This window comes from Bos indicus, chromosome 9, assembly GCF_029378745.1.
Source record: "Bos indicus isolate NIAB-ARS_2022 breed Sahiwal x Tharparkar chromosome 9, NIAB-ARS_B.indTharparkar_mat_pri_1.0, whole genome shotgun sequence".
Lineage (NCBI taxonomy): Eukaryota > Metazoa > Chordata > Mammalia > Artiodactyla > Bovidae > Bos > Bos indicus.
In genome coordinates, this window is record NC_091768.1 from 86,729,976 (window position 1) to 86,753,221 (window position 23,246).

A 23,246-nucleotide genomic window follows, 5' to 3' on the forward strand; every position below is an offset into this window, starting at 1 on the left:
CCAGTCTGAGGCTTGTTTTTTCATTCTCTTGTTTTTGTGGTATCTACTAATGAACAGAATTTTCTATTTTAATGTAGGCAAATTTATGACTCTTTCCCATCTCCAGACACTTCTTGTGGCTTGTTTAAAAATTCTTCCCTACCCCAGAGTGAATTCCCTACTCTTTACCCATTCCGTGTTGCATAATATATATTGCACAATACTGCACAACTGTTGAAAGCCACCATCCTCCACATTCAGACCATAAAGAGTAATCTGGGATGAGTGGTCCATGATGAACACAAGTGTTCATTCCCCGGCTTCTCATAATCTCATTGAAAAAGCAGTGAAAAAGTACAGAAGGGGGAAGAGATTCATAATCACATTAAAAATCACATTAAAAAAAAACACCAGCAAAACCACATTTTGATAAATTTTAGGAAGACAGAAAGCAGGTAGGATTATACTGATCCTATAATACAGAAGGAGCCATAACCCCCAAATGCATAAAGAGGCTGAAGCAGAGGTGGAGCCTGTTCTCTGCAAAGCCCCGCTTTCCAGCAGGAGTGGAGAGTGGGAAGAAGTCAGATGATTAACTGAAGGGTTACTATGGGGCAGCCCCATCCACCCTTTCCTGTCCCCGTATCTATAAGGGAAGTGAAAATGTAACTACAAAGGAGGAGGCCTTTGACCTCCTACAGTAAAATATCACCCTTGTGGCAATGCTACTTCCAGTTCCAACAGCTGCCTCTTGCCTGTTGCATGCAGGGTGCGATGAAGCAAACTCTGCTGGTCAACATAGTCAAAGGTCAGCCTTGACTTTGGGGGAAAGATCCAAATACCAGGAGAGAAAGTCTACGGAAATTGCACAAGTGTATATTTAACCAGTCTAGTTCTTTATTCACAAGTAAACACTAACAAGCAAAGGATCACCAAACTTTTGGGAAGAAGATTTAACAGCACAGAGAGAAAAAGACAAGTGAACAAAGAGAATCAGAGAAAAGAAATATGATTCATGGACCTTCAGAGAACTTTTTCAAAGCCTATATTAGTATAGGAATATTCAAGAAGATACTATAAAACAAGAATAGCATTTTATTTAAAATAGAATCAGAAAGAGAATAAGAAGCAATTGGTAAACACTGACAGAACTGAAAACAAAACCAAAACCTTCAGTTAAAAGACTGGAAGAAAAACTCAGTGAAACCTCCCAGGACCACTTGAGGTCAGTCATACCATCGCTAACATGGCTGAAACAACACCAATAATATCTCGGGTTGGGACCTCTTCTTATAAGAAAGCCAGACCAAAAAAAAAAAAAACTTGTTTATTTAAATGACTTATTCTGTTCTTCGTAGCTTAAAATATTCCTAGCTGATGTAAGAATTAAAAATAAAGAATTCCCTGGATGCCGATTTCCTCTTTTTTTTTGTTAATGAAGAGATTGGACTAGATAGTCAGTGGACCAAATGGATGTCTCTTTCATTTCCTATACTCTATTAGGGGTGGGAAGCAGACCAACTTTTTCTGAAGAGTGTTAAAAGTTATAAAATAGTTATTTTCGAAACTTAATCTTTCACACTAAAAGAGTAAATACGCCCAATCACCTGTTCAATTATTAGGCACCTAAGACATGCCAGATGTTACACTAGGTGCTAGGGCTCTGGTCGTGCTTTCATGGAGCTTAGAGTTCAGCGAGAAGACAGACACCATCAAACAAACGGTAAGCAGACAGCCGGTGGCAGCTGTGGGGAGTGCTGCGGAGGAAAGGTGGGCAGTGCGTCTTGAGAGCGCAGCCGCTCGAGCATACCTGTAATCGGGGCGTCAGACCTCGGTGGCTCTTTCCTCCAGGAGGGGACAAACACTTTGATGTAGGTGTGTCCTCTGTCCCTGAACCAGTCCACGGCCAGCTGGATTCCCCGGCAAGAGAAGATTTCTTTATTCCCATGGCTACAATGAGAAAACAAAGGGATCTGTAGAGAAACAGGCGGGGTTTCTCAAGAGTGGTTTTTCCTGGGAATAGCCTGGAAGCTAGTCTCATCATCAAAGGGAATCAGGCGAATCTGCATTTTGAAAATAGGTCATTCTTTACACAAAATATATCCCTTAATTGGAACCAATTAGCTTGTGATAACATGTAGGGGGTCTCAGGCTCCTTGCGGAGTACATTCATTCCAAGGATGAAAAGACAAGTTCCTCTTATTAACTGAAGCTTATAAGGATCAAGAGAGGGTTGTCAATGTAATGGTGGGCTTCCCAAGTCCAAGTAACAAGGTCAACATGCCCCACAAATTCCACTGAAATCATCCACGCAGGCAGGAAGGAAAGAGTGGTGTAAGAGGTTGCTCAAAATCAGTCAGGGACTTGTTACTGAAGGTCTGTCTTGCTCCTAAGAGGAATAAGAAGCTGTAGGATTTTAAGACAGGGGGTGTGTGGTGGCTTGGAGGTAAAGATGCCGCCTGCCAATGCAGGAGACAAGGGTTTGATCCCTGGGTTGGGAAGATCACCAGGAGAAGGAAATGGCAACCCACTCCGGTCTTCTTGCCTGGAGAAATTCCATGGACAGAGAGCCTGGTGGGCTATAGTTTATGGGGTCACAAAGAGTTGGACACGATTTAGTGACTGAGCAACTGAGCAGGCATGTTTATGTGATGTGAGCTGATCTGATGTATGTTTCAGAGCTCCACCTGGCACCACAGAGGACAGTAAATTGGGAGGAGCAAGAATGGAGGGTGGACAGCAGTTAAGAAGGAAATGGCACCCCACTCCAGTGTTCTTGCCTGGAGAATCCCAGGGACGGGGAAGCCTGGTGGGCTGCCATCTAGGGTCGCACAGAGTCGGACACGACTGAAGCGACTTAGCAGCAGCAGCAGCAGCAGCAGTTAAGAAGCTGCCGTAGTGACTGTCAGAGCAGAACCTGATGGTGATCTGGCCCCAGCTGGTGGTGATGCATGCATGCATTTCTAAATCATAGGTTCCTGTTGCTGCCCATCAAAATCCCAGCACCTAGCACAATGGTGTCTGATCATTGATAAGGGTTCAAAAAGAACATGTCGAAGGAATGAATGACTGAGAAGCAGGTCTTGTGAGCAGCTGGAGGAGAAGCAGTCCAGGTGCAGGGAAGGGCTGGCTGGAAGGACTCTGATGTAGGTTTGCATGTCCAGGGACCGAAAAGAGGACAGCGTGGCTGGAACGTGTAGAGTGAGTGAAGAGGAGGTGGGGAGGTGGGAGGGGGCCCGGCTGAGTGCTCAGAGAGCCAAGGTCCCCACAACTCTCGCACCCTCTCCACATCCAAGCAAGGCCAACATATCAAATCCTGACATCTGTGCTTTCTCTGGTGCGTGGCTCCTTCTGCTGTTTTCTCAAAGACGGTTAGGAGGGGTCCGGGTTTGTCAAGAGAAAAAGGGAGTCTGGAAACGCTCATCAATAGTGTTGGAAGCTGGGCTTTGTGGAGATTCAAGAGGACTCTACACCCCAGGGATGTATCAGAAACCAGGCCTTGACCCCTAGGTCCATAGGGTCTTCCAGTTTAGGGCAAAAGCCTTTGGCCACTGAGGCTAGACTGTGAGGCTTCTGCAAACAGTAAGCAGAAAAATATCAATGGGGCCGTCCGTTGGAAAAAGGAAGAGGAAGTGGAAAGCTAGTCCCTTCCGCCCCAGCAGAAACTGAAAAAAGAAAGGAGATGGAGGAAGAATGTGGAGGCCATTTACAGGGTCCTTATCCTGCACCTCCCAGGCATGCCCCACCCACTGAGCCATGAGGGGCTGAAGAGGCTGGAAACACTGGGACAGGTGTGAACAAGAGGCTGAAGGCTTGTCTCTCAGCACAGCCTGGGCAAGTCGCAAGCCTCTCAGAGAAATCCTGGTTTCAGCAGATGCAGCATCCCCCAGGACTGCAGCGCCGTCGTGAAGAAAAGTGGCATCTAGGTGAGACCGAGGCAACACCCCTGGATTCCCTGCTTCCCCTGGAGGATTGTGTGTGGCCTGGGAGTGGACGAACAGGGGGTGTCCCAAGTGGTGCTAGCAGTAAAGAACCCACCTGCCAATGCAGAAGACATAAGGGTCACTGGTTTGATCCCCAGGTCGGGAAGATTCCCCTGGAGGAGGGCATGGCCACCCACTCCAATATTCTTGCCTGGAGATTCCCATGGACAGAAGAACCTGGTGGGCTACAGTCCATGGGGTCGCAAAGAGTCGGACACGACTGAAGTGAATTAGCACAGCACTGCACAAGGGGATAGTCCTAAAGCCAGCATGGCTCCCCCAAAGGCCAAAGAGGACCAATGTCCCTCTGTTGACCATTCCGGAAGCCCGGCCAACCCAGTTGCTCTGCAGCAGAGTCCAGTGAGGGTCCCAGACCCCTCTCCCAGGCAGCACCAGGTCTCAGAAGCTTCCAGATGCCATTTGGGAGAGGAGTGGGAGAAGGGAGAGGAAACACGAAGCTGGAGTCATCCAGAAGACAGAAGAGGCTGAGCCACCACACGTGAGCAAGTGTGAAGCTTGCTCCTTCCTGGTTCCTAAAAGGTAGTGAAGAGGTTTCACGTGTCACAGAAAATAAAGCCTATGTTCTATGCAGTTGCAGCAGTGATGTGAACATTTTATGATACCCACCTTCCTACCTTGCCCCCCAGGACAGGTATCTCTTGGCTACAGCAGTCTGTGCACGTGTGCTCGGTCGCTTCAGTCATGTCTGACTCTTTGCAACCCCACGGACTGTAGCCTGTCCAGTATTCTCCAGGCAAGAATACTGGAGGGAGTTGCCATGCCCTCCTCCAGGGGATCTTCCCAACCCAGGGATCGAACCCATGTCTCCTGCATCTTCTTCACTGCAGGCAGGTTCTTTACCGCTGAGCCACTGGGAAGCCCTGCAGCAATGTCTACCCTCAGTCAGTTCTCAGAAAAACAAATCATTGCGACAATTCTTTAAAATTTGTTTCTATGGGATGCCGTGTGGGATGTGGGAACTTAGTTCCCCACCCAAGGATAGAACCTGTGCATTTGGGAGCGTGGAGCCTTAACCACCCGACTGTCAGAGAAGTCCCTACAGTTTTTTCCTTGGTTGCTCTCTTTTCTGTGACTACGTCTGTATATCTGTTCAACTGTTCTAACACCAGCTTTCCATCCCTGATGCTTTTGATGGGTGTGTGATTTGGGGAAGGGATGGGGGTAAACAGAACCCAGTGCCTGTGAGGGGACAAAGATGAGAGGTGTGACCAGTTCCAGTGATTCTGGAAGGACCTCAGCCTGCAGTGGCTCTGGCTGGAGGCAGGTGGAGGCGAGGGGGTTGGAGGTTCAGGAGTTCAGGAAGAGAAGAGCTAAGGAATGGTGCCACAACAGCTTCATGCAGCAAAAACTGGCTCCCCAGCTTCTCGGACACAAGACTCCAACCAAGAATCTCCAAAGAACAGGTTAAGTACCACCTAGGCCAGCGAGGCCAAGGCAAAAATGGAGGTGGTGCATGTCTGTCCATCAGTTCAGCCAGGACCTTCCCTGTCTCCCTTAGAAGTGCCCTCTCTTCCAGTTGGAATTCTGGGCTCGGGGAGTTCAGGGACTTGTCCTCTCTGGAATGGAGGATTTTCATTCAGGATTAATTCATTCATTCATTCATTCATTCCCATTCTTGCATGGACCCGACCCCACCTTCAAGAGCCTTCTGGTCTCTTGAAATGTGAAGATTATCTATTGTTCAGTCCTTACCATGTTTCTTTTTTTCCTCTAAACCAACCTCAAAACCCCACCATGGCTGCCCTAGTTCTGGCCACAGAACACCCTGGGCAATGGCAGGATTGATGCTACAAGCAGAAGAGACCTGCTCACCATGTGGGAGCTGACAGAGCTCTGGTCATAAAGCTCAGCAGTCACCCTGGGAGCCCAGGCCGTGCATTCAGAGGGAGGAATGTAAGCCAGAGGCACCCTTCCCTGTGCGTCTCCTCCACTCACTCAGCATCCAGGTGTGAGCAAGCATCTCCATAAATGGGGCGCTGTGCTTGGCGGCCTGGGGAGCAGCGAATGAACAAACCTGCCCCCAGCCTCTCAGAGCTCATTTCTAACAGAGTCTGCGTACCTGGCCACTTTGCACACGCACCTGATTGAACCACTGCAAGGAGCTTTTGAGGACGTGATGGTGGCCACATTTTGCCCTTGAGGAAACTAAAGCAAAGCCGTATGCCCGGCTCACTGATCTTGCAGTTGACTTCACAGCCTGATCTGCTGGGCTGCAAACTCGTCCCCTACCCTGTCTCCATTTTTTTCCCCTTTATTCCTGGCCCTCTCTAGTCTCCACCTGTGGGATCCAGACAGCAGCTCCTTCAGCAAAAAAATTACCAGCTGGTAAAATGCTCAAGCTGAGGGAGGGACCCTAGCGCTTATTAACAGTCAGCGAGAACCAGTTCATCAGGCATCAAGCTGAGCAGTGGGCCCTGGGAAAAGGCTAGAGGAGGGGTAAGTTTTGTATAAAGGGAGGTGGTGAGGGAAGTGGGTTGGTGCCCAAAGCAAATTCTGCCTACATAACAAATGTGCCAGGGGCACCCGCCCATTAGCGTGTAGCCATCTACAGTAACTGACGATCCAACTGAACACTTCTGTATCATTAACTATTGCCCAAAAAAATCTCTGCAGAAATTAGCAGCTCACGAGATAGTCCTGTGAAGAACGAGGCGGTGGTTTTGGGGTGGGACGAAAGGAAAAGTTAAGCACTGATTCCTTTGCGGTGTGAGATGTAAAGGCCCAACACTGATTGAATCATGTTTCTTATTTGGGGTTAAACTGCAAACACTCTGAAGCTGGAGTTTATACCCATTTCACCAAGAAATCTCTCCCCAGCTCAGGTCCGGGGGGGTGACTTCTGAGAGAGGGTGCTCCCTTATCTCATAATAGGAGAAATGGGTGCAGACTTAGGAACCCAAGGTCAGCGTGGTCAGAGTCCACTCAGAGGCTGAAAACCAGGTTGAACACCCTGCCCAGGAGTTCGCCCCCATCAGTAGCCCTCGATGAAAACCTCCATTGCTGATCTGAGCTCTATCATCACTGAAGATTCATTTCTCCACCATATGCCAGAGCCTGTTAAGGTTTTTAAGAGTTTAAAAAGGTAAACAACAATAAGTTTAACAAAAAATCCTGTACAATCCAAGGCAAGGGCACATTCAGATGAAACCCTTGTCAAGGCCAGTAAGAGGATGGGAAATTACCAGGTTGTTTTTCCCCAAGCTGACGGCCCTCAGATGGCTCCTTTCTAAATTTTCCTACAGAGCGTTCACCACTTGTACTTGTGAGCACATGTGTGGGTATTTGTGAGTTTGCCAGGCAAGAAAAATGCTGACAGGAGTTGGCAGTGAGAATTAATGCTCTTCCTGAACACCATGATGCAGCTGGTCACAGGCTTTCAATGGTCACATTTTTTTAAAAGGCATCTTTTTAAAACCTGCTGGACCGTTTTCTTAAGGCCAAGCGTACAGCGACTCCAGGGCTCAGCTCACATCTCCCTGTGTCCTGCACGTACACACAGGTGCACACACCCACGTACACACCCCTGAAGGTGTAGAGATTGTGCCTGGATACCAGTCTCTGTGCTTCTGGTCAGGCAGAGCCACCATGCGATGCACCCGTGACCTTCTGCGGGCTCCCAACAGGCTAGGAGCCCTAGGAGGGGCATGCTGGCCTCTGGGGAAGGAGTGAGCTACAGCATCTCCTGCCTGGATTACGCCTGTCTGGGCCTTATCACGCCTAGGGAGAGCTCGGTGGAGCACGGGCAGGCTCTGGTCCCAGGGTAGTCCCCCCTAAGCCCAAAGATAGCACAGAATTTGCAGCCCAAATATACCCGGTTCTGGAGGAAATGGAAAGAGCACTGAATCCAGAGCCTGACACTTACTTCTCTGTGACCTTGAGCAAGTTACTTACTCTCTCTGAACTTCTGCAGAAGAAGAGAACTTCCTTTATAAGAAAAAGCCTTTATTTCTTTCATGCATGCATAAAATAATCACCTGAATCCTAGAATGTCAGAAATGAAAAGCTACTTGAGACTATTATTACTCAGCACAGCCACTTAATTGTAATAAACAGGGCTCAGAAATGTCAGATGACTCACGAGGATGTCACACAGTGGGTAAGATGAGAAACTGGAGCTATACCAGCCGTTATGTACCATACTACTCACCACATGTGGCTATTTACCCTTCAAGTGACTTCAAAAGAAATTAAATTGGAAGTTCAGCTGCCACACCAGCCACACTTCCAGCGTTAGGTCACCCCGTGTAGCAAGCGGCCACCACAATGCACAGTGCAGGTACAGAACACCCCATTTTAACAGGGACTTTATTGGGCAGTCCTAGGCCAGAGGTGGTGCTAGAGGGAAACAATCTGCCTGCTAATATAGGAGATGCTCTGCCTGCTAATATAGGAGATGCAAGTTTGATCTGTGAGTCATGAAAGTCCCCTGGAGTAGGAAGTGGCAATGCATTTCCATATTCTTGCCCAGAAAATTCCATGGACAGAGGAACTAGGGGGGCTACAGTCCACGGGGTTGCAAAGAGTCGGACACAACTCAGCACACACATACACACACAGGCTAGAGGCCAGAACTCAGGTCTTTGTTCTGCTGCCTGCTTCTGACCTCCCTGGTTTCCTACATGAAATACAAGGGATTTGGCAAAACTGTGCTTAGTTGCTCAGTTGTGTCCAACTTTTTGCAACTCCATGGACTGTAGCCTGCCAGGCACCTCTCTCCATGAGATTCTCCTGGCAAGAATCCTGGAGTGGCTTGTCATACCCTCCTCCAGGGGATCTTCCCAACCCAGAGACTGAACCCAGGTCTCCCACTTTTCAGGCAGATTCTTTACCATCTGAGCCACCAGGGAACCCAAGCTAGGCAAAACTGGGGGCAAGCATAAGGTCTGGCTTCCCAGGTCGGCATCTTATGCCTGCACTGCTGCAGCTTGTTGATAGAATTCTCACTGAAGTTGACCTGCCACTTAGGAAACGATAAATGAAATGAGTGTTCCTGCTTATAAGAGCCAAATAGACTCCTTTTGTTGTTACAGTGGGGAGATGGAAGACTCTTGGAATTGGGTGGTATGGTCCTGTTGAAATGACTTGAACAGAACTGTGTGCTCAGAACAAATACATTCCCACTTCTTTTAAAAAGCGTTTGGTCAGTGACCCTCGCTGCCACTCTTCAGAGAGCAGCCACCCCAGGCTGGGTTCAGCCACGACAGATAGCCTTGGGTTGTACATTCTGAAGACCTGGGGTGAGGGGCCCATGGAAACTTCCACAGTGGTGGCAAGGTCAGAGCACAAGGGTGAAGCCAGGGTCTGATGCAGTCACTGCTGACCTTGGCCAAGCCCATCCAGGTCATTTCTGTGCTTCTTCTTCTCTCAATCTAGATGTCCAGAGGCAAGGACAGATGACCCCCCTCTCACATTCTCTGAGCTAATGGAGAGGCTTAGCACCTCCTGTAAAGCGTGACACTACCTATAACTGCTCATTCTACGTCAGTGGTTCTTTATGTTCTGGGGATCACAGACCTTCTAAGTGCCTATTGGAAGCTTCAGATCTTCTCCCCAGGAAACCACAGATATGTATACTGATTCCACATCGTGTACATCATTTCAGGCCATTGCTGCTTTGGAAGATAGAAGGGGCTGAGCGCCAAAGAATGCAGGTGGCCTCCAGAAACCGAAACAGGCAAGAAAACACAACATCCCCTAGAGCTCCCAGAAGGAAACACAGCTCTTCCATCACCTTGATTTCAGCCCAGGAAGGCTCAGGCCGGACTTCTGTCCTCCAGAACTACAGGACGATACACCAGTGTTGTTTTAAGCCACTACACTTGTGTGGTAATTTATTATAGCAGCAATAGAAACTAATACAGATTTTGATCTTTAAGGAAACACAACTTCCAAAATAAAATGAGAGGGGGAAAAAAAAACTGTGACTGAAAAGTGAGGCTGGGGCTTCCCTGATGGCTCAGTGGTAAAGAATCTGCTTGCCAATGCAGAAATCATGAGTTTGACCCTGGTCCAGGAAGATGCCACATGCCATGAAGCAGCTAAGCCTGTGCGCCACGACTGTTGAGCCTGTGCTCCAGAGCCTGGAAATCGAACTACTGAGCCCACGAGCCCTAGAGCCCTTGCTCCCCAACACGACAAGCCACCACAGCGAGTCCTTACACTGCAACTAAAAGTAAAACCCTCTGGCTGCAACTAGAGAAAAGTCTGCGCAGCAACAAAGACCTCGTAGAGTCAAAAATAAATAAATTAGAAATTTTTTGAAAAGTGAAGTAAAACTTTAAAAATAAAGTAGCCCTGAGCTAATGTTTAAAGAAAAGAAAAAATGAGGCTATTCGTGAGCAAAGACAGACTTCAGAGGACAGACCCCAGACAGCAAGTTGGCAACAGGCACCCTACAGGATGCTACTGCCAACAGAAGACGCGCCTCCCGCCTGCTCAGGACAGAAAGGAACACGCATCCCAACCTGTCTTTTAAGTTCTTCCCCCTCCTTCCAGGACCAGACAGCACATGAAGCAGAAGCAGAGAATGGAAACACCTGCAATACTACAAGACCTCAGCGAAGGAGAATTTTCAGGCTGAGTTTTGAGGTCAAGAGATAACAACTAGACTCCATGCTGGATTTCAACCATCTAGCCCCTCTAACGGAGAAGGCAATGGCACCCCACTCCAGTACTCTTGCCTGGAAAATCCCATGGACGGAGGAGCCTGGTAGGCTTCAGTCCATGGGGTCACTAAGAGTTGGACACAACTGAGCGACTTCACTTTCACTTTTCACTTTCATGCATTGGAGGAGGAAACGGCAACCCACTCCAGTGTTCTTGCCTGGAGAATCCCAGGGACGGCAGGGCCTGGTGGGCTGCCATCTTTGGGGTTGCACAGAGTCGGACACAACTGAAGCGACTTAGCAGCAGCCCCTCTAAAGGTGCGTCCCACACTGGGATCTATCCTTCACAACTGAGAACCACACAGTCTGAGGTCAAGGGGTCCTGTTGAACTCCGGTTGGAGGACCAGGAGGCGTTATTGCAGGAGAAGGAACAGGGCTGGAGCTGAATGTCTGACCCACTCTCTCCCAGATGTGCCTTTGGACCAATGAAGTCCCACGCATGGGTGGGAGCTGTGAAAATTTTTTTCCTAACTAATGAGATGCAGGGGGCAGGGGAAGGGATGTTTGTGTATATGTGCATACGTTTACAGACACACAATGAGAACACATACACAGACATGTGTTCTGGGCATTTGAGGTGGTTTTAAGACAGCATGAATGTGAAAGAATGAATGTTCTGACACACTCTTCAGAATAAGCCTGAGAGATGGTTTCTATCTGTTACCCACACAGACTGAGCATGAATAGACTTGACCAATTACAGTTGTAGGAGGTAGGGATGGGGTGAGACTAAACCCCCATGTTCCCAGAATTTACCTGGAACACGTCAAGGTCACATGCAAATAGAGGACATGGCTTAAATTTTAACTCCAAGCAGCAACAGAGACTTTCATCAAAAGAAAATGCTCCACCACCACCCTGTTGTAACCATTACTAAAAAATGTCTGGCCCCCAAAGAGAGAATGCTTTCCTGTAGCGCCTGAACTAGTGTTTTCACCCTATAGCCACTCTGCTTTCTGAGCTGGAATCAGAGAGTTCATATAATCTTAGGGCTGAAAAGGTCTTTGACTTAAACAGTATCATCTCACTTTATCAAGGGGTTCTTGAGGCAAGAATACTGGAGTGGTTTGCCATTCCCTTCTCCAGCGGACCACATTTTGTCAGAACTCTCCACCGTGACCCGTCTGTCTTGGATGGCCCTGCGTGGCATGGCTCATAGCTTCACTGAGTTACACAAGGCTGTGATCCATGTGATCGTTCTGCTTGACTTTCTGTGATTGTGGTTTTCATTCTGGAGGCTATGGGATTGTAGTTCTTGCTTTAAAATGAGGTGGTTGGATGGCATCACCGACTCAATGGACATGAGTTTAAGCAGACCCCAGGAGATAGTGAAAGACAGCCTGGTGTGCTGCCGTGCATGGGTCACAAAGACTCAGACACAACTGAGCCACTGAACAACAACCATCTTACTTCAAATGTAAGCGGGTATCTTTCTACCAATGTCCAGAGGAAGAGATGCCTCATCCAGACCAGACAGAGGCCAGGCCACCTCTTAGAGCCCAGCAGACTTTCTTCCTAGGACCCTCAGAAACTACTGAATTCTTAAAACTCCCTTTAATTCCCTCAGGAATCTTGAATTAGCAGGATTTCAGAGGCTCGCCTACCTGGTGCCTACACAGAGCATGTGTGAGAATGCTTTACAGACCCGAGGACCAGCTCCTAGGCCACAAGGAGAAGGCAGGGCTCTGCCTGTTGATATAATCAAGCCTAGGTGGCTAAAATTTGAATGAATACTTGAACAATCTTGCCCTACACACCAAGCGGGGAACTTCCCCCAAGGCCGGGCCATCTTGAGTTAACCCTTCCAAACTTCTGTCCTGCAGCGCCCAATCCAGAGTGAGCCCAAATTCCCAGGGAAAACCACTCAGCTCCTCAGCCAAAGAATCCCCTGTTGACATATTCAGCAGCGGTGACACCGGTTATTTCCATGCCCAACGTGGCTCAGCTTTTGGAAAGGGACATGCATCTATGTGTGGCTCTGAATGACCGACTCCCTATGGCTCTGCCCTCGGTTGGGCTATAGCTTAGCCAAACAGTAAAGTAATGTGCTTGTTTGGGCAAAGCCTTCTCCATGCCCAGTGGTGGGTATGGGTGAGGCTGTGGAACCCCTTTCTCAGCAGAACTTAACCTCTTCAGGAAAGATGAGGCCTGGCGTGGAGCTCTCATCACCGCAACACACAAAGATGCCAACGCATCAGTATAACTACTGCCTCTGCAGCTTGGGGACCACAAACACCGCCCCCCAACCCTAGCTCGGGAGCTCCACCACCTCCACCACGGCTCCCCACCCCCAGCAGAGGGCTTTCGAGGTGGTTCAAGTCCATTTTCCATCTCATTCTCATAATCTTAAGGGAAGCAAAAGAGCTGTCTCTTGACCTGTGTCACAGAAGGGGAAACTTGAGATAGCCAGCTTTCCCAGAGTCATGTGGCCACTTAGGGACAGACTCCAGGCCAGAAGCCACCTTCTCCCAGCCCTAGGTTCCTTGCCATTTATCCCTGCTGGGATAAGAGGGGGAAGAGAGCCCCCTCTGCCTTAACGTGAGAATAGCTGCCCTCTGTTGAACACTTACTCTGTGTCAGCACTGCCCTAAGCATGTCGGGCAGCTCCAGTTCTTAGGACTAAACTTCTAGGGAAGTTGTAGACCCACCTTACAGATGGAGGAAGTGAGGCTCAGAGCAGTTAAGTGGCTAAGCAGCTACTGAGGGTTGAACCGGGGGTTCCCAGCCCCATCCACTGGCTCCAAAGCTCCTTGGACCAAACCACCGACAAGAACGGGTGAAGGACGCTACCTCATAGCCACGTTGCTGCCGTCGATCACTATGGGTCTCAAGGAGCTGGCGGGGCCTCCGCTGTCTTCTCCAGGGTCCGCTCCTAGCCCGCCCTGGGCAGAGTCCGGGGTCCCGCAGGAGCCCCTGGGCACGAGCAGGGGTGCGGCGCTGCCCTCAGGCGCGGCGGGCCGGCTGCCCGTCTGGATCAGCTCCTGCAGCACGTCATTGACCAGGGCGTCCTCACCCAGCTTGCCCAGCACCCTGGCCACGTCCTCCCGGCTGTAGCCCAGCTTCTGGAAGAACTCCATCTTGCTCGAGCGCTGCATGCTGCGCCAGCCGGGACCCCCGCAAGGGTTCTGCCGCCGGCTTCCTCCTGGCAGCACCCCGCCGGCATGAGCTAGAGAGAAGAGGCAGCCATCAGGTGTTGCTGGGCCGCGGGAGCCCGATTATGTGTGCTCCCCCCACCCCCCCCCCACCCCCCGCCTTGTCTGTCAGGAAGTCACATCGGGGCCTTGTGCCCTGGGGAGTTTCAGTTGCTGGTGTGGCTGGTGAGCCGCAGATGCAATCTCGCTGCCTTTCCTAGCGGGTGCTCCCAGGCCTTCACCGCACTCCCGGCCCTCATGACGGTCACCCACCTGAGCAGGCCACCCAGATCTCAGGACACTCGTGCACAGGCCACAGAAGTGCTTCTGAGGCTCTGCTATGGCTGGACTGTGTCTCCGCCAAGTGCATATGTTGAAGCCCTATATCCCCACCCCACCCCTCAGCATGTGTCTATTCAGAGATAACGTCTTAAAGAGGTGATTATGTTAAAAGGAGGTCAGTGGAGTGGGTCCTAATCGAATGTGACTGGTGTCCTCATACAAAGAGGACAGCTGGACACACATGGGTACCGAGGGAAGCCATGAGGAAACACAGTGGAGGGAAAAGGCCAACAGCCAGCTGAGGAGGAGGTCTCAGAAGAAACCAGCCCGCTGACACCATGATCTCGGACTTCCAGCCACCAGAACTTCGAGGAGGTGATGATGATGATGGCGATAATGTTAAATTTTAAAAACGGTGGATCAGGTGGTCAAGAATCTGCCTGCAATGTGGGAGACCCAGGTTCGACCCCTGGGTCGAGAAGATGCCCTGGAGAAGGGAATGTCTACCCATCCAATATTCTTGCCTGGAGAATTCCATAGACAGAGGAGCCTGGTGAGCTACGGTCCATGGGATCACAAAGAGTTGGACACAACAGAGTAACTAACACAAAGTCATCCCTCAGCTGCAGGAAACGTTGCAGGACCACTGAAGATATCAAACTCCATGAATGGATGCTCAAGTTCCTTATATAAAACAGCATAGTGCTTATATATAACCTAAGCATATCCACCAGGACTCTAAAGCCTCTCTACATTGCTTATAATACCTAGTACAGTGTAATGCCATGTAAATAGCTGCTGGAACATGGGAAAGTCAAGTTTTGCTTGTATGATGCAGGTGTCAGGCTTTAGGAACTCTTTGAGTATGATTAGGGGTTCAGGGGAGAAGGGGGTCAGTGATGACAGAGGAAGAAACAGCAGGTAGGGATTCCCCCTCCCCTGCGGGTCAGTCTTCCCCCTCAGTCAGGCCCCACCAGGCCAGGGAAGGGGGACAGGAGGCAAGGTGGCTTCTTCAGGGCCTGGGGCAGGTGAGGGGCTAGGCCTCCCAGGCCCTAGGAAACTTCTGGGATTCTTTTTTTTTTTTAATAGTTTTAATCCACAATTGGTTGAATTCGAGGATATGGAGGGCTGATTGTTTACATAATATATATAGGTCGTAAAATGCTAGTCACTCAGTAGTATCCAACTCTTTGCAACACCCTGGACTGTAGTCCACCAGGCTCCTCTGACCATGGAATTCTCCAGGCAAGAATATTGGAGTGGGTTGCCACGGTTTTCTCCAGGGGATCTTCCTGACCCAGGGATTGAACCTGGGTCTCCCGCATTGCAGACAGATTCTTTAGCATCTGAGTCACTAGGGAAGCCCATATATATCCAAAATAAAAACCAACTCTGTGGTATTTTGTTATGACATCCACAGCAAACTAATACAACTCCTCGAATTAAACAGGAAAACACTCTCTGGTGAATTCTATTCCCAGAAACACATGCTTTGACCAAAATTCAGCTCTGTGCACCAACACAGTTTTCCATAGCAGTTAATTCAGATAGTACTGAACCTCTAAAATAAGAGGTCCTAACTCAAACTTGATTCTTTCCACCCAGCCGTCACTTGCTGGCCTGCACCTTTGGGGTAGTTGGGGGCAGGAGGGTGCAGCCTGACATATGTTTACAAGAAAATATGACTGAGTCAAAAGGAACACTCTGCTCAGACTGGGTCTCTCTTTTCACAAAGACCTATATCTTTCAAAAAACTTTTAAAATACAGAAATAATCCTGAAAATCTATAGACTATGAAAAATTGAAACAATGTAGAAGTATAGCGTATGAAAATATATAATGTCTCTTCCTACAAACCCCAAACCCTACTTGCCTCTCCTGTCTGCTTCTACCACTTTATCTCTGCATTTTCTTGCATGTCTAGCAGATACATGCACATTCTGTTTAAAGGAGGTTGTTTTTACACAAATAGTATCATACTGGACTTATCATTCAGCAAGTCGCTTCTCTTATTAAAGAGTCATTTTGGAAATCTTTCCCTGACAGTTTAGCTGTTTGGCTGCCCACCCTATCCACAGTATTTAGAACAGTGCCTGGCACAGCTGAATCTCAGTGCATATTTGTCAAATGAATGACCAAATGAAAGAATGTATGGTGTTTATCCATATGCCAAATGATGGAAATGCAGGTGTCTTTGATGTTTCCCCTACAAACGGTGCTCAACACACATTCACACACATCTGTCATTCCACCCCGTCCTCTTCTCAGTATTACAGGCTCTTCATCTTCAGTTCCTAGCCTCCTATTGGAATCCTCTGCAACACTCTCTCTTCTGGGTTCCCAGCATGGCCTCCTCTTGTCTTGCAGAACCTCTCCCTTAATACAAGAACTTCAGTAGAACTCATGATGGGGCTGGCAGGTCACAGACATTTGTCAATCAGCCTCCTGGCTAGAAAATTTTTGTGGATAATTCTTCAAGAGATGGGAATACCAGACCAACTTACCTGCCCCCTGAGAAATCTATATGCAGGTCAGGAAGCAACAGTTAGAACTGGATATGGGACAACAGACTGGTTCCAAATTGGAAAGCACTATGTCAAGGCTGTATATTGTCACCTGCTTATTTAACTTATGTGCAGAGTACATCATGAGAAATGCCGGCCTGGATGAAGCACAAGCTGGAATCAAGATTGCCAGGAGAAATATCAATAACCTCAGATACACAGATGACACCACCCTTATGGCAGAAAGTGAAGAACTAAAGAGCCTCTTAATGAAAGTGAAAGAAGACAGTGAGAAAGTTGGCCTAAAACTCAACATTCAGAAAACTAAGACCATGGCATCCGGTCCCATTACTTCATGGCAAGTAGATGGGGAAACAATGGAAATAGTGATAGACTTTATTTTCTTGGGTTCCAAAATCACTGTTGATGGTGACTGCAGCCATGAAATTAAAAGATGCTTGCTCCTTGGAAGAAAAGCTATGACCAAACTAGACGGCATATTAAAAAGCAGAGACATTACTTTGCCAATAAAGGTCTGTCTAGTCAAAGCTATGGTTTTTCCAGTGGTCATGTATGGATGTGAGAGTTGGACTGTGAAGAAAGCTGAGCGCTGAAGAATTGATGTTTTTGAACTGTGGTGTTGGAGAAGACTCTTGAGAGTCCCTTGGACTGCAAGGAGATCCAACTAGTCAATCGTAAAGGAATTTAGCCCTGAATATTCATTGGAAGGACTGACGCTGAAGCTGAAACTCCAATACTTTGGCCACCTGATGCAAAGAACTGACTCCTTGGAAAAGACCCTGATGCTGGGAACGATTGAAGGCGGGAGGAGAAGGGGATGACAGAGGATGAGATGATTGGATGGCATCACCGACTCGATGGACATGAGTTTGAGCAAGCTCTGGGAGTTGGTGATGGACAGGGGAGCCCAGTGTGCTGCGGTCCATGGGGTCACAAAGATTCAGACGTGACTGAGGGACGGAACTGACTCCTGAATAGAGAGGCCTCTGCCGCAGCTACCACTTGTCGGTTTCTACCTGCCTGGCCCACTGATCACTGCCATACCGAAATTGCCCTCAAAGTCACCAGTAACCTCGTAACTGCCAAAGCCAGCAGCATCTTTCCACTCCTTGCCTTGGGCAGCCTCTCTGCTGCTTTTGGCTCTGTGGCCCACATCCTTACTTGGGATTTTAAATCCAAAAATTTTGGACCACCTCTTTCTTGAAACTCTCTTCTCTCGTAGGTTGCAGAACTTAGCCTGGGTCTCCTACTTCTTTCCAGCTCTTTGCTTAGCCTCTGGTCCCTTGTTCAATGTCGGGCTCCTGCCCAAGCCATCTTCCCTAACCCTCATGCCCTCCACCAGCCCCCTAGATCCATGAACCCACAACTGCACTTCCAGTTCAGACTTCTTGCTAAGCACCAGGCACACACAGCTGTAAACCTGTGAGATAAATGCCCTGCGCGCCATTTGGTAAAGCACTGTGGGAACTCAGAACATTTGCTGAGTTCGGCTTCAGTGATTCTCAAAGTGTGGTCCAGAGGGAGCCCAAGACCCTCACAGGGAGTGTATAAGGTAAAACCATTTCCCTAATAAATGCTAAGTTGTAATTTGCTTTTTCTTCCACTCATCCTCTCACGAGTGTACCATGAAGTATCCCAGAAGCTACATGTCGCTGTGATATTGCCAACAGCTTGAACATGGAAGCAGATATGAGAAGCCAGCTGTCTTGTATTAAGCTGAATATTAAAGAGATTTGCAAAAATATAAATCAGTACCAGTCTTCTTAAAAATTTTGGAGGTTTGGAAAATAGAGTTCTTTCTCATAAAATACATCATTTATATTAAATATGATTGGTTTACCCTGATTTTTAAAATAAATGATTATTTTTAAATTTCATAGTTTTAGTTTCTAATAAAGTACATATCGACAGATAGATATAAACCACATAAACAAATTGGGGTGATGGTGGTCCTTAATAGTTTGTGAGACTGGAAAGGAATTCTGAAACCAAAAACCCTCTTCTTAAATCCAGAGCTTTTCAACAGCTTTTTCCATGTAGACGGTTCCATGTAGGTGGCCTATAGACATGTCATCCAGGGCCCCCGACAGAAGCCCTGTGTCTTTCCTTCCTTCAGCATGGCCCCTCTCACACCCACCTCCTGCCCACAAGCCCCACCCAAGCCTCCATGCCTACCTTCTGCATCCCACCCCCAGTGTGGGCCACAGCTTCCTAGGGGCCCCTCCTCCATCCCATCTGGCCGAGCCCCCATTTGTAGCCAGCACTGAGTTTCTAGAACAAGTCTGATCATGTCACCCCCTGCTTAGAAACACCCTCTTACCCCGTGTTGACCTCAAGAAAGACACCAAGTTCCTAAGCAGATGGCTGAGCTGTCAGGATGCACTGCAGGCCCCCGTCCACCTCTTGCCCTCAACTGCCCTCTGGCCCTTTCTCTCCAGCCACACTGAAGCTCTTTCTACTCCCCACTCCAGAATATTCCTATCATTGCACTTTTGCATATGATGTCCTGTCTACCCAGAGAGATCTTTTGGGTTTAGCAAAAATCAAGATTCGACTTAAAAAAAAAAAAAAAGATTTGGCTCAAATGTGCTCACACTGGTCATCCCTGACTCCCTGACAGAATGAGTGTCTTGGGCCTCTCAGGTCCCAGGCATGTGCACACACCTCTGTAAGGCATATGGAGTTGTCAGGTATCTGCTTCTCAGACTGTGAACTGCCTTCCGACCTGTCTGTCTCAGAGTCACTAGCACTGAGCATGTGTGTTCTAGTCGCTCAGTCGTGTCTGACACTTTGTGATCCCATGGCCTGCATCCCTCCAGGCTCCTCTGTCTGTGGGGATTCTCCAGCCAAGAATACTGGAATGGGTTGCCATGCCCTCCTCCAGGGGATCTTTCCAACCCAGGGCTCGAACCCAGGTCTCTCACATTGCAGGCAAATTCTTTACTATCTGAGCCACCAGGGAAGCCAGCACCTGGCATAGTGCCTCATATATTAGAAGAGTTTAGTAGCTTTTTCTTTAATAAATGCCCAAAGCTAAAATTACCTTCCCTCCTGGAATATTTTTTCTTGAGTTCCCATCTCACTGAATGGCATCCCCCAGAGATCCATAGAAGCAACCATGAGGTCAGCTTTGACTCATCCCTCTCCCACACTTCAACATCCAATGAGTCATTAACTCTGCTTCCCTGACGTTTTCCATAATCATGCTCTCCTTTACACTCACACCACCACCGTCCAAGTTCACTCATTCATCCATCCATTCATTCTTTCATTCATGTAACTAACACTTACTGATCACTTCCTAGGCACCAGGCAATGTGCTGGGACCCAGTTCTATAAAGACAAAATAATCCACAGTCTGATTTCTCTACAATCTATTCAGGAAAACAGACAAAAAATGTAAACAACAAGTCATACATCATGATGATAAGCACAGTTACTTTCTATCAGAAAAATGTGCTTTCGAAACTCAAGAGAGGAATGACTTATCTTTGTTGGAGGAGGAAGGCGAGGCCAGAGGGGCCCGCACAGAGCTGGATGACCAAGGACGAGCCGGCCTCTCCCAGCCAGAGACAGGCCACGTTGTCATCTCCCCAGGGCTCCTGGGAGGGCCACCTCACCACACTCCCACCCACAACTGCTCTAGTCAAGTTAGACTAGATGGATTAAGACTTCCGTGTCCCCCAAAATGTCCATGTCGTTCCATCCTGTTCAGAGTAGATGTCAAAACCCCTCAGCATGAGAAGCAAGACTGATCACATCCAGGTCCAAGCTCCTCTCTGGTTTCCATGGCCACGTACCTCTAGTCCGGCCTCACCTTTTCCCTGACCAGTGCCATTCTCTTCTTTCAGGGTGATTGTTTTCTTGGACCAGGGTCCAGCTTTGACTCAATCTCCATAGAGGAAGATGACACTCACCCATCTGGTAGGCCAGCTCACACTAGGGACTGTGAGCTGTCCCCAGAAGACCCTCGTGTCTCAGACCTGGAGACCACACCCCAGGCTCTTCCCTCTGTGGAACCCCTGCCCCTTCTCCACCAGACCTAATCTCACTGTCACCTCCTCCAAGAAGTCCTCCCAGACTGATGGTTTTAGTTACTCCCACCCCACCCCTCCCCTGCTCTTTGTGCATGCACTGTAGCCCTTATTTGGATTTGGAAGAAAGAGACAGGAAGCTTGAGAGAAGAGGGTGGGAGAAAGAAAAGAAGGAGGGAACTAAAATGAAAGAAAGACAGTACAGACAATATGAACATAAAAGTTTATATTCACGTTTTTCTTCATTGTTTCCACTCATTTTTTTGCAGAGGCTCTTACTTGAAACTTCCCATTATCCCTGGTGGGTCGATAGGGTGGATAAAAAAAGTATTCCCTGCTCACAGATGAAGACACTAAGGTTCAGAGTGGTACAGAGTGAGGGCTATACAGCTAGCAAATGGCAGAGACGGACGATAAGTAGATGCTCCAAATAATGGGTTGCTTTGAGCTTTGGTTCAAGATAGCAGCAATACCTTATCATCCCAGAAATGGAAACGTCAAAATATGACTGGGTCGGGTCAGGTGACTTCTCTTGAGTCACCTAGTAACAGTTACGAGGAGAGTCCGAGTTTATTTTGTCACTTTGGGTTCTGGTAGGGCAGAAGCACGGACATTCTTGAAGTGAAAAACCTTTCTTCTGGGGAGTGGGAGGGGGGGTCCCTGCCTTGGCAGCTCCTCACAGACCCCTCAAGCTTCAACAGAGCTCCTTTTCTGAGCAGAGTTTTGTAGGGTATGCGTGGGACGGGAGGGCTGTTTTCACACGAAATTAACTGAAAGAATTCACCTACTTCAGAGGCTTTTTTACCCCCTTGAGACTCTAAAATAACTTCATTTCCTTTTAAAATTTCTAAATAAGGGAGAACACTAGGGTGGGGGGCTGCTCTCTGGAGCCCCGAGTCACAGCCCGCCCCCCGCCCCACCTCCCCCAGCTGTGATGGTCTTTGAGCCGCAGGGCTGCCGGCAGCTACTTTTTCCATTCTATTTTTAAGACCTGAAAGTACGAACAATTTCATCTTGGTTTTCTTCCTCAATCTTGACTGGAAGTCACAAACAGCACAGATGGCTAGTAACACTTTGAAAACCTTCCCAAGTCTCCCGCACTCTGACAAGTCAGCGGGGCACGCTGTCGGATGCTCAGTGTGGAGGCTGCGGAGGGTGGGCTCCGGACCTGACGACCCAGCTGGAGAGAAAGGGAGAAGGGGGAGGGGGCACAAGGGACCCTCGCAGGCGGAACAAGGTGGGTCAGATCTGGTTTTTAGCATCAGTCAATCAGGAAGGAGGGGCTCTGGGCCAAAAAGTCTGGCTGGAAGAGCCCCTAGGGGAAGAAAAAAACACACAGCAAACTGAAGCATGAGCAAATAAGAGCAATAAGAACTGCAGAGAATCAGCAGCTCACAGGGACACTGTGTTTTCCGGTTACAAGGTGCCTCCTTGTGTGTCATCTTTGGGAAATCCCAAAGTCCCTGCGACATGGAAAGAGTTACTCAGGTTGCAGGTGACAAGACTGAGGTTTGGCTGACTTACCCAGGATCTCACCGCTGGATGGGAGACTCCCAAGGGTGGCAGTTCCTGCCAGAGGGTGCTGCCCAGGGCCACTCGGGGGCCACAGAGCAAGGCCAGCGATCCTTCAACACTGGACCCTGACCTCCAAGTCGGTTCCCAGGTTGCCTTGGCCAGCTGCAGAGAAATCTCCTGCACACGCCCACCGGAAGTCACCCACCGTGGTGAGGGGACGGTTCTAGACAGAGTCCCTGCAGAAGTTTTCTGGTTCAGCTTAGATCTAGAAGCCCTCAGGGGAGTTGTCAGAGTTTGAGGAAGTCACAGAGAGGCAAAAACTTCAGCCCATGAGATTTGTGGTTTTGGCCTGACCTTTTTTTTTTTTCCTTAACAGAATTATAATTTTATGAAATTGTGGCAAAAGAGTCATAGCATAAAATTCACCGTTTTAACGATTCTTATGAGTGCATTTCAGCAGCAGTAAGCAACCATCATCACCCTCCATAGTCAGAGCGTTTTCCTTTTCCCAAATGGAAACTCTATCCCCATTAAACCCTAACTCCCCATCCCCCCCGCCTCAACTCCTGGTAACCACAGTTCTACTTTGCGTCTTTACGAATTTGATGATCCTAGCTACTTCATGCAAGTGAAATCGTGCAGTATTCGTCCTTCTGGGTCTGGCTTGTCTCATTTGTCACAATGTCTTCAAGGTTCATCCGTGTCATATAAACCACACTGTTTATCCTTCCATTCATCCATGGACACTTGGATTGCTGCTACCTGGGGGCTGTTGTGAATAATGTTGCTCTGAGCCTGGGGGGCTGGGCTGGCCTTTTGTTTTCTCCGGCCCTTGTGTGCTGCTGGAGGTTGCTTCAGGTGTACACACAAGTATTTACAGCCCTGATCGATACCGCAGGGCAACTCTGAAGCAAAGTTTAAAGCAAAACCGTCTGTTCAATGCCCCTCCCAGCCTATTCAGCTGCCAGGTGTTGGCACTCCTGGCGTGGCAACATGTGGCCCTGAGGTCACCTCTTGGAGTTCGTGGCCAAGCATTCTAAAATGGCCCCAGGGCATAAGCCAAGATTACATTCACTGCCATCAGGTGAAGACTTATTTCAACGTCCTCGA

At 48.6% G+C, this 23,246-nt stretch overlaps 1 protein-coding gene across 2 annotated transcripts in view; it reads right to left on the reverse strand.

The window, feature by feature from the left end:
• The window catches only part of ZC3H12D (zinc finger CCCH-type containing 12D), a 33,548-nt gene that overhangs the window by 9,483 nt on the left and 819 nt on the right, over nucleotides 1–23,246 (reverse strand). The window contains exons 1-3 of one of the 2 annotated variants that reach the window (XM_019967568.2): nucleotides 22,146–22,667; nucleotides 13,440–13,815; nucleotides 1,790–1,929 (exon numbers count right to left, since the gene is read on the reverse strand). In XM_019967568.2, coding sequence (XP_019823127.2) covers nucleotides 1,790–1,929; nucleotides 13,440–13,744 — 445 coding nt within the window. In that variant the 5' untranslated portion in view covers nucleotides 13,745–13,815; nucleotides 22,146–22,667. Of the gene's footprint in view, nucleotides 1–1,789; nucleotides 1,930–13,439; nucleotides 13,816–22,145; nucleotides 22,668–23,246 lie in introns of those variants that run through there. The other variant, XM_019967569.2, reaches the window with a different exon arrangement.